This window comes from Austrofundulus limnaeus, unplaced genomic scaffold (genome assembly GCF_001266775.1).
Source record: "Austrofundulus limnaeus strain Quisiro unplaced genomic scaffold, Austrofundulus_limnaeus-1.0 Scaffold1169, whole genome shotgun sequence".
In the NCBI taxonomy this organism is placed as follows: domain Eukaryota; kingdom Metazoa; phylum Chordata; class Actinopteri; order Cyprinodontiformes; family Rivulidae; genus Austrofundulus; species Austrofundulus limnaeus.
Window position 1 is genome coordinate 1 of NW_013953571.1, and position 10,664 is coordinate 10,664.

At 38.6% G+C, this 10,664-nt stretch overlaps 1 protein-coding gene across 1 annotated transcript in view; it reads right to left on the minus strand.

Moving 5' to 3' along the window:
- Positions 1–3,021: 3,021 nt before the first annotated feature.
- The window catches only part of LOC106534425 (retinal guanylyl cyclase 2), a gene marked incomplete at its 5' end in the record, with an annotated part of 34,953 nt that continues 27,310 nt past the window's right edge, over positions 3,022–10,664 (minus strand). The window contains 6 exon segments of the mRNA XM_014031049.1: positions 3,022–3,951; positions 5,664–5,749; positions 6,449–6,534; positions 7,469–7,567; positions 7,655–7,829; positions 7,973–8,041. Of these exon segments, the coding sequence (XP_013886503.1) occupies positions 3,864–3,951; positions 5,664–5,749; positions 6,449–6,534; positions 7,469–7,567; positions 7,655–7,829; positions 7,973–8,041 (603 nt within the window). The 3' untranslated portion in view covers positions 3,022–3,863.

A 10,664-nucleotide genomic window follows, 5' to 3' on the forward strand; every position in this document is an offset into this window, starting at 1 on the left:
CCCTAACCCTAACCCTAACCCTAACCCTAACCCTAACCCTAACCCTAACCCTAACCCTAACCTCACAGGCCCAATGCCTAAGGTTAACCTCAGAGGATTGTTTATTTTATTTTATTTTATTTTTATTTTATTTCATTTTATCCTATACCTTTTGAAATAAAGAAAAATTGAAAAAAAGAAATAAGGAAACGAAGAACTATCTGTATTAAAGGAATAAATATTACCAGAATGAAAGAACAAAACAAATACATACTTTGAATGAAGTAACACTCACCTGGTATAATGATAATGGACCTTCGTCTGGTTTGCAGATGTGTCTCTGGGGGTCGATGGGACTGCACCTGTCAGGTCTAGGGTGGTGATGGCCATGGCATTGAAGGTCCGGCGCCTTGGCGCTGGACCTTCCCCTAACCCCAACCCTACATATTCCTAAGATTAACCTGACGTAGAAAATTAAGATAACCACATAAATTTGAATCCTCAGGTTAACCATTGAGGATTAATTATTCTTATCCATCTCCAAGAATCCAGACTCTAAACTTAACCCCAGGATCTTAATACCTCAGGTTAACCTGGATGATTAATTTCTAACCACCCCCATGAATCCAGACTTTAAACTTAACCCCAGGATTTTAATGACTCAGGTTAACCTGGATGACTCATCTGTGAATTTTGTATCTGTATTGTAAATGGATACTTATTGGTTATGAGAAAATAAGAAATGTWTATCTGTTTTTGAGATGTGTTCTTCTGGGCTGATGGGCTCCCCTGGGGMCTCTGAGGCTGTGATGGACCGTGTACTGAGGTCCTGGCGCATGCGGCGCCGTGACCTCCATCTTCTTCAGCCTAACCGAATAAAAGAAGCCATTTTTGTGAAGAAAGACCGCCCGTCATTAAACAGAGGTGGAGGCCTCCGTTTTCAGCTGTCCCCCTCCTACAACGCAGCCATTGCCAGTATCACTCCACCCCCTGTAACAATAAGTGTTAATTAGGTGTCAACGATAGCCATGTGATGTGAGTATCAGTCACATGGAGGCAGGGCTTAAAAGCCTGAATTTAGCCTGAAACTCTCAGACTGAAGAAGTCTCTTGGAGGAGAGACGAAACGTTTCATTAGAGATGAAACCCATCAAGAAGACCTATACAATTTTTTTCTTTTTTACTCATTTCAGACTTCTTTTTCAAGGATCTTGCATGTTCCCTTTGTGCCTCGAATTAGCATATCTTACACAGCTCAACAGACATCATGACACCTCAGAAGACAAACTGAAAGACTTTACATTGCCACAAGTCTCTGATGTTTCCACACCCCCATAAGGAATGCCTCTTTTCTTCAAAGGAAAGGGGGTAGGGTCATAAAATGCCTTTAACAAGACTTTTCCCTGACTTGAACAAAGGACCCACATTCTTCATTAAAATGTAAAAAAGAGAAAAGATGAAGGAATCTGTATCTAATGTTTTTCTGAAAAAAAGATGTTTCTTTTAAACTGTGTTATTACATGATTTAAACCTTAAAAAACTTTAAATTTGAATTTAACTAAATGGACATTTTTATTTTACTGAGGTAAAGCAGATGTCTTCTCCCTTTAATTAAATGCAAGATAATTAGACTAAAACACTCCCATCCTTTGTCTTGAAGAAAATGTTTTCCCTCCAAACATTTGATTTGTTAATAACTTTGGTAAAGTTTTTCAATTGGCTAACTAAAACCTTGACTCAGCCCATAACAGAGGTCTTAAAAGTTAGTGCAGACATGCAGACAGAGAGAGAAAGGATGAGACGAGAGTGCAGTTTTTAAGCCAGAAACAGCTTCTAAGCAGAGACCCCCTTTTGCCAGCCCTCCCTTTGCTGACCAGGATGGGGAGTGGGGGGTCATTCAACATCTCCACTTATTGTTAGAATATCTTGTTCGTCACACTTCGACTCAATCTCTGAGTTTTGATTTTTATAGGAGTTAAATAAGCTAATGGTAATTCAACTGTCGTTTTAGTCCATTTTTCCTACAAAGTGAAGATCAAATCAAAGTTTTACAGCCACCTGTGAAGGACCAGACTCCCCAGTCACCAGAGAGAGAACCCCTTTCTGACTGAAGGACCAGCAGATGATCAGACACCCTGAGGGTCTGAACAGCCACCACACTGAAGCAGTTCTTTGGGAAACATCACCTGAGATCCTTTGGTCAGCCGATGCCTCCTCCTGGTACCGCCATCAGCAGAACAACAAGGGTAAAGGTGAACACTTGTCTTGGTGAAACATAGGTGCTCAGACGTATATTTGATTTTTATCTTTGTAGGAGATTTGGTAAACTAAATGTTTTTCTCGATCTTAATTTTACTAGGAGCCCCTAGTTAAAAACCACAGCTAAGCAGCTTATCTCACCTCACTCCTATTCTCAAACTCACTTCTCAGTGTTTATTTTTGTTTACATGTTTGTTTTCGTTGGTCTGTTGTTTATGCACTTGTGATAACAAACTCTCTCAGTTTACCTGGTTCAAACATGTCATCATTCATTCATTACTTGCCATAGTTGTAAATACATTTAATCTGTAAATAAATGGCCCGTGGAGAACGTGCCAACATAAGCTAATCTCATTTTTTTGTGTCTTGATGAAAGATATTCTGGTTCTGATAAGACAAGGACTAATAGATCAATTTGGGTAAATTTATTCTGAGACTGATTACGATAGAGTTACAGTTTTTCATTTCTTTCCTGGGTCAATATCTGATCGAATTAAGAATGTGGTGCTCCGAGGACTAAAATATTTAAACAAAATATATTTAAATATATTCACAAATTATCTATTTCAGAATTCTAGCGTTTAAAAACCCCTACATGATAGATCTGAAAAATGTTCCACAGCTGCCCCCTAAATCATAAAAAAACACTAATCTTAGGGGGAGGTTTTACACAAAAAGCATTATAATTTGGGACAGTAATTGGACCTTGTTATATTTTACAATTTGTATATCTGAACTGTTTACAGAAAAAAGAACTAAACAGAAATAATAGAGCTCAGTCAAATTTTATTTCACATTTATTTTATTTGTTTGTTCAATTGGTAGCCACCATACAATCAGAACTTTGTAACAGATTAAAGTAACATTACTAACATGTTGCATACAGGATGTCCAGGTAGAACCTAATTCTTGTCTTGGTTGGGATTTTCTACCTCCAACTAGAGGGCCGAAATATCAAAAATGAAATTATGGTGAACAATATTTTTTGGAAATCTTTCTAGTCTAACTGGTTTATATTTAAATCTAAAAAAGCTTCAGTACTTATATTTGAACAATTCATCAAAAATAATAAAACAGGAACAATTCATCAAAATAATCAAACAGGAACATTTTAAGGTTGATTACACAAGAATACACAGTTCAAACACACCTTAATGGAGGATTAAATATCTAAAATGTGAAACAGGAAAGAAAATAAAATACATTGACATGATTAGACTGGGCTGTAATTGCAACATGTTAACCCAAAATTAAAGATTTTAATTCTGTATTTTCTTTTAATTTTAAAACTGTACAGTTCTTCAATTAGGTAGAGAAAATGGACTAAAAGTATTTTTATATTTCATAATAATGTGCCAACTTTGTTTAACTTTTAACTTTTTTGAGTCGATTTTCCATAAAGTATTAATTAAGTGTCTCTAAATACATTATTGTATTAAACTTACTTTTAATGTACTGTTACAATATAAATTTAACTTTTTATTTAATATAAGATTGTCATTCTTTTGCAGTGATGTCAACTGAATGTTAGTCACCAACAAGAGAAAACAAACTTACTTGAGTCATTCCTGTACTGATCAAATTACTCAAACTCTAAAGTGTCAGAAGATAAGAATTGTGTAAGGGTTATTTCTTCATCTTATTTTGTCGATCTAAAAACTTTTGCCGTCTTTCAACTGGAATTTCATCAAGACAGATCCCATGGTTACTGGCCCTAAGAGACATACAAGGAAAAAAGATGGACAGAAAGATTGGTCACAAAGTTAACTTGTTACATTTAACTTTTTTTGTAAATGTAATGATAAAGAGCAACATAAAAATAGTTCAACAGGACTTTGTTTTTTGGTTCTTGAATACTAAACAGAAAATGTTCTTCCAATTGAAAAGCAACACGTCTTTAAAATATTTTTTCATTTCAACAAAAATAAAAAAAGTTTAACCCTAACCAACCGTACAATACTGAGCGTCTGACCATTTTTTTAACAAACTTTTGAGTTTACATTTACTGACTACACAGCCACTGAGAGTAAATCTTCCTATATTAGATGTTTATCAGAGAAAGCTGGAACCAAAATCACCAGAGCCTGCTGGGCCCAGCTCACTAGAGGTTACAGACTCCACTGCCTCCGATAAGATTGATGCCTCCACTGCCTCCATGTCCTGTGCTCAAGAGAGGGCAGATGCCCCCATTTTCTGTGACTCCAAGGGGGTCTCTTATACCCCTTATGCCTCCAATGCTCACCAGAGAGCTCCCACATGGGTCTCCATGCCCACTGCAGCTCCTCATGAGTTTCCTATGTCTTGTTTATTATATCCACCTCTTCTGGTGCATCTTCTAAGTTCTTTGTTTCCAAGTCTCCTAACTACAAGCCTACAGCAGTGCCTCTTGGGTCTCCAAGCACCAGATAGGTGTGTCTTTTAGATTCTGGTGTAAGAATCCTCCACGGTTCTAGAGTCCAAGTCCTCCAAGCTACCTACATCCTCCACTCCTGGTCCATCTACATCCTTTACAGTCTCTCTGGCTCCAGAGTCTCTAGTGTCTATTGCAGCAAGATCTCTTGGTCCATTGATGCAATTCTGTGCTCCTGAGTCTCTTGGTTTATCTTCATCTACCTCTTCATCTCCTGGTTCATTTTGCATTCACCTCTCTGTCTCCTAGTCTATCTTCATCTCCTGGTTTATCTCCATCCACCTCTGCATTTCCTGGTTCATTGGTTTTTGAGTCTCCACTCTATGCTGGAAGGGCCCCAGAGTGCCTGCCCGCACTCTTGCCCTGTGCAGGAAAGGCCATGAGCTGTCTGTAGACCTTTTGTATTTTGTCCTTGGGTTGTATTTTCTTGATTTTTATGTTATGCCCTCTATCCTGTTCATCCTCCTCCACCCTCCCTGATCATGTTTTTTGTGGTCTCTGTCTTTTCACCTGTATCCTGTTTCCTGTGCCCTCTCCTCCCACCCAAGTAAGATATAGGTTTTGGACATCCTGGGTGATCCTGGGGAAAGGGTTACTGTCATCATCAGTCTGTGTGTTTTGTTGTCGTCTTGTTTACCTACTTTCAGTGTTTTCTCTCTTACTCCTCCTTCAGTCAGCTCTTTGTTTTCCTGCTCTCTCTCTCTCTCTCTCTCTCTCTCTCTCTCTCTCTCTCTCTCNCCCACTCAGTACTCAGTATCTGCTGGATTCTTTCCCTTTTCCTTTAAGTCTCAATGCATTTCCCCTCATTCCCTTCACAAGTTTCTTTTTATCAGGTTTGTCATTTTTAGCACTTTTTAAAAAATCACTCTCTGGACTGTCACTCACATCAATTGCAAAATTGCTATCATGTTTTAGTCTATAAATGACAATCTGACAATAAGAATATTTTTTCTCCTGCAATTTCTAACAACAAACTGTGTGAGCACATGCCTGAATATATGCATGCGTATCCTTACCCTCCAGTGAGGTCAGGAGGAACAGGAAGAGGTTTATTAAACCCATCTCGACCCATCAGCCAATATGTGTCCTCTGTGCCCTTCACCTATAAAAAACACAAGGATTAGCAGGATTCTAACACAAGGCAGTCTGGATCTAATCATGCACCTGACCAATCAATGGGTAAACAAACAGTAAAAACTGAAAATAAATCATCAAATTAAAGGGCTCTTTCTTCGACTAAGATGGAATGTGGGATCTTGCTGACAGTCAGACAGTCTTTTTCTTATGGATATCCCATAACCAAAAAATGCAGGGTGAAGTCCAAGTAAAAGTCTTCCCACTGCTGTCCGTCTGCAGTACACAAATCCAAACATCAACAGCAAAATTGGCAAAGTGGTCGTTGAACAACATCCGAGGGCCTATATTCAAGTCACTGTCGCAAGCATCTAGTAAGAAACAAGAGCAATTAGCACAAAGAAGAAGGAGCTGCAGTGAACTAAAGTATTTGGACCAGAGAGCTGGTCTAGGGGTACTCTTCAGCTTGTGAGACAGGTAGCGGGTAGTCCCTAGGGCATAAAAACAGAGGGGTTTCCCAGGAGCTTGTCATGGTGTGTCTCTGGAGCTAAGAAATGTGTGTCTAATAATGAATGCTAAACAACATGTGTGTCAACTGTTTGGCCTTGGCATGATTATGCAGTGGCCTAAAGACAATGTCTGACATCTCATGGACTACTAAGCAAGTTCATCTTTAGTTGCATCTCATAAGTATGTGCCCATGTGTTACATGGGCAGGTAATCATACCTGTGCCTTCCTGGTGTCTATGTGGTATCCCACTTTGAGGCTAGTCAGAACCTTGACAGTACTCAGACTGATGTGGATCCTGTAGGCTGAAGAATACAAACATGAAGGTGAATATAAGCAGAAGTGGTTGATTTTCATTACTGCTATAAACTTTTAGCTGATAACCAGCTGCTCCCAAGTTTGTTAGGTTTGACGGAGGAATGAAACAAAATCCGGACACAGGCAAGGAGCTCAAAGTAAAACTGTTTATTAAAAATAAAACAAAATCTGTCATGGCAGCAGAAAACAACAAAAACTCCAGGATGCAGAGAGACAAGGACACCATAACAGGAGGGTAAGATCATACAATGAACCAGCAACTAATGGAGAGATGTGAACAGTATTTATACAAACAGAGGAAGAGGAAATGAACAACAGCTGAGGAGAACTAACTATTAAGAGGAAAAGAGTTTTAAGAAAAGATAATGAAGAGGCCTATCTAAGATGGTGGGTCAGCTTGTTCCACAATGTAAATGCTACTGCAGCAAAAACTTGAACCCCTCTGAATTGAGTTCACTTATAGAGAAACTTTGTGAGGATGTGTTGTCTGTTGTCTCCCTCTTGTGTCCTCCTTATGTCATTGCTTATTCTCTCAGTCTGTTTCTGGCAGTTTCCCTGTCAATATCACTCTCACCTGTCAGTAGTTTCCGTTTAGTGTTCCTCAGCTGTTGTTCATCTTTTCTTAAAACTCTTCTTTAAACCCACCTGCTTTCTTTGGTTTTTAACATTTTGCTAAGAATTGATTTTATTACAGTTTTTCTATTTTTATTTGATAGATTTTGTAGTTTTTAGCTGATTTAATGTATTTTATTGGTTTTATTATTTGCTTTTAATTTACTTGTGTAATAAATGTATTTTGTAGTGCAAAAACACTACTAAAATATTAATATTGTCTCTGTACATCACTTTGGTCCACTGCAGTAATGGAGCTTTGCAAAAAATGTTGGATAGGATTAGCCTAACTGATTTTAGTTTACATACGCAGTCCACTGGATTCCATGTGAGAAGCTGTGGTGACCGTGTCTCCAAAAAGACAATACCTGGGCATGGTGAGCCCAACCACACCTGCAACCACTGGACCTGAATGCAGAAAGAAATTTTTCAGTTTTTATGTTGTTTTGAATTTCAAGTTTATCCTGGTATGAGTGTATGTGTATGTGTATAGACCTGAGTGCAGTCCAATGCGTATTTTCACTTTGATTTCAGGCATGTGTTTGATCTTAAAGGCTCCTATCGAATGCAAGATGTCCAGTGACATGTTTGACACTTCAGCAGCATGCCGATTCCCATTTCTGTTAGGAACACCTGAAGCCACCATATATGCATCTCCAATAGTTTCTACCTTTACATAAAACACAATGAAAATATTGTTTTAGAATGTGGGTTTTACAAGAATAGATCAAACAATAAACGCTATCGACAACATACATGTAAAAACGTTGAAGGATGGAACATGGAGTTGGGTGAAAGTGTTAGGTTTCTTACTTTATAGACATCATGAGTAGCAATGATGGCATCAAACATGGTATACAGGTCATTCAGCAGGTCAACCACCTGTAAATATAGCACAAGGTAAATAGCCATTAGTGGACAACAATGGAAGATATGTGAACAAAGTACAGAAAACACTCAAAGTACTTTAAACCAAGCACACACAACTAGGGCTGTGTGTTGACAAAAATATGATACAATACAGTACATATCATGACATGGGTTAATTCAATTCCATGTTCATAGAGTCAAGTCACAATATGCATCATCTCAGGGCACTGTACACAAAAAACAATCTAAGGAAGCCTGCAGATTGTCTTGAATCACTTCATCAGTCTCCCATCCTGAGCAGCACATTGTGTGTTGGGACTTATGTCTTGTCTGTTGTCTCCCTCTTGTGTCCTCCCTGCATCATCACTCATCCTCTCTCCTCAGTCTGTTTACTGCTGTTTACCTATTCAATTATCTCTCTCACCTATCAGTAGTTTCCGTTTAGTGTTCCTCAGCTGTTGTTTATCTTCCCTCTGTGTGTTTAAATACTCTTCTCTTCTGCTCATTCTCAGCTGGATCATTGTATGGTAATGCCTTCTGTCTCGTTCCTCTCCATGTTTTTCTGCCCTGTCAACTTTTTGTTTTCTGCGGCCGCTCTCCGGGCCATCCTCCAGAGTTCCAGCTCTTCTGCGGCCGTTCTCTGAACTACCCTACCCAGTCCCAGTTTCGCTGCGGCAGGGCCTCCGGTCATCCCCAGAGTTTTTGGCACTTATCAGATGTGCCTAGGGCCATTTTTCAAGTTTTTTTCTTCCCAGGACATTCCTGTCAGTTTTTTTTGTTCCTATTTTTTGTTGTTTTTCTTTTTCTCTTTAGTCTTGTCTGCTTGTGGTTTGTCTCATGCCCTCCGTCCTGTGGTTTGTTTTGTACCCCCTTCCTCCCTCCCATGCTCATGTTCTTCTGTTATCGTCAGGAGACAATTCTTGGAGGTGGGGTACTGTCAGGATCTGTGTCTTGAATGTGTGCTTTCTGTTTCATTATGTACTGCCTCCCCCTTGTGATCTCTTTGTGCCACTCCTGTCCCCAAGTTACTCTGTTCACTCCTGGTCTTTCACACCTGCCTGCACTTATAATCATCTCAGCTCTCTCCACTTTCCATTTATCCTCTGAGTATATATTCTGTTCATTTTCTCTCCACCTTCGTCTGATCTTTGTTTGGTTCTCTGCCCTGGCTTCTGTCCTCCCTCCGTGCTCCTGGTTTTGTATTTGTGTATTTTTGTTCTTTTGCCGCCACATCGGCTTTTTGTTTAAATAAATATTTTTACTTTTAGCTGCCTGCCTGCCTGCCTGCATTCTAGGACCTACTCTGTTCACTGAACCTGATATTTAACTATTTATAAAACACATTTTTAAAAATATTTTTTACAAAGTGCTGAACAACAAAAAACAAAAGACAATCAGAAGACAATAACAAAAAACCCACAGAACAATAACATACAAAAATATCAGTTGAATAAAGTCAGTGATAACAGATGAGTTTTAAAAGAGATTTTAAAAGGAAGTGATTAGGACTATCTAATGTTGGAGGGTAATTGCAATACCATTTAGAATTTTTGAAAGCATCTAATTCAAAGGCTGTTTAGCAATGATATGTCATAATGATAATTTTGGAAAAGTGTTGACAAATATGTCCCATAACTCAAAGAAGTTGTGTAAAATTGTGTAAAATTAGAAACATGTTGTCCAGAAATGGCATATGGTGAATATCTTGAACTTATGTAGTGCCTTATCAAGTCGTTATGGACTCCAAAGTGCTTTACATTTTCACACACATGTTCATTAGGGTGGTCCCATAATACAAACTTCTACTTTTCCAAGGTACATTTTTTCCATTTGGGGAAGAAATAAATTGGTTGTAATTTCACAAGATTTGAAAAATATTAACCGCTGCTGCTCAACGGCTGCTTTTGTGCCACGCTAGCAAAATTCTGAGTTCTGATTTTTTCATTGCCAAGGCCACCAGCAAGAAGTTAGCCAGACATCTATGGTAGCTGAATAAAAAACTGGCTAGTCTTGCCATATTTGACATCAGCACTGCACACGATGACTGTCTTGGAAAAATAAATTGTCCTTTAAAGTCCTACATTTCTTCTCAGGCCAAGAGTCAGTGACCTTTTTTGCTTACCTTAAAATGTCATTAAGTTTTATGATTTTACTCTTTATCTTATGTGTTCTCTAGGAGTGTGTTTTAAGTGTTTTAAGATCAGGACAATATCTGTTAAAAGTAATCATTCTTGTTGCTGTTTATCAAACATCAAAAGGAAAAAAATTGAATAGGTCTTCTGGACGGGTTCTTTAATGAAACGTTTTGTCTCTCTTCCAAGAGACTTCTTCAGTCTGGTCTGTAGGGCCTTTTTTCAAAAGAAAAACCCGTCCAGAGGACCTATACAATTTTTTCCTTTTGATTTTTTACCTGGATTACTGAGATGCATCAGGACATTTTGAACCATTTTGGCCAGGATTGCCTGAAACTAGTTAGAGAGTTTGAGCAAACAGCAAGAAAGAAGGCGGACTACAGGAACCACCTAAGATTCAATCTCCGCTGCAGACAAAGTGGCATTTTCCCCAAGAGCCTTCAACTTAAATCCTCCGTTGGTGGCTAATGGCCAGAACTCTGCAGTTTTCACTCATTTACAGG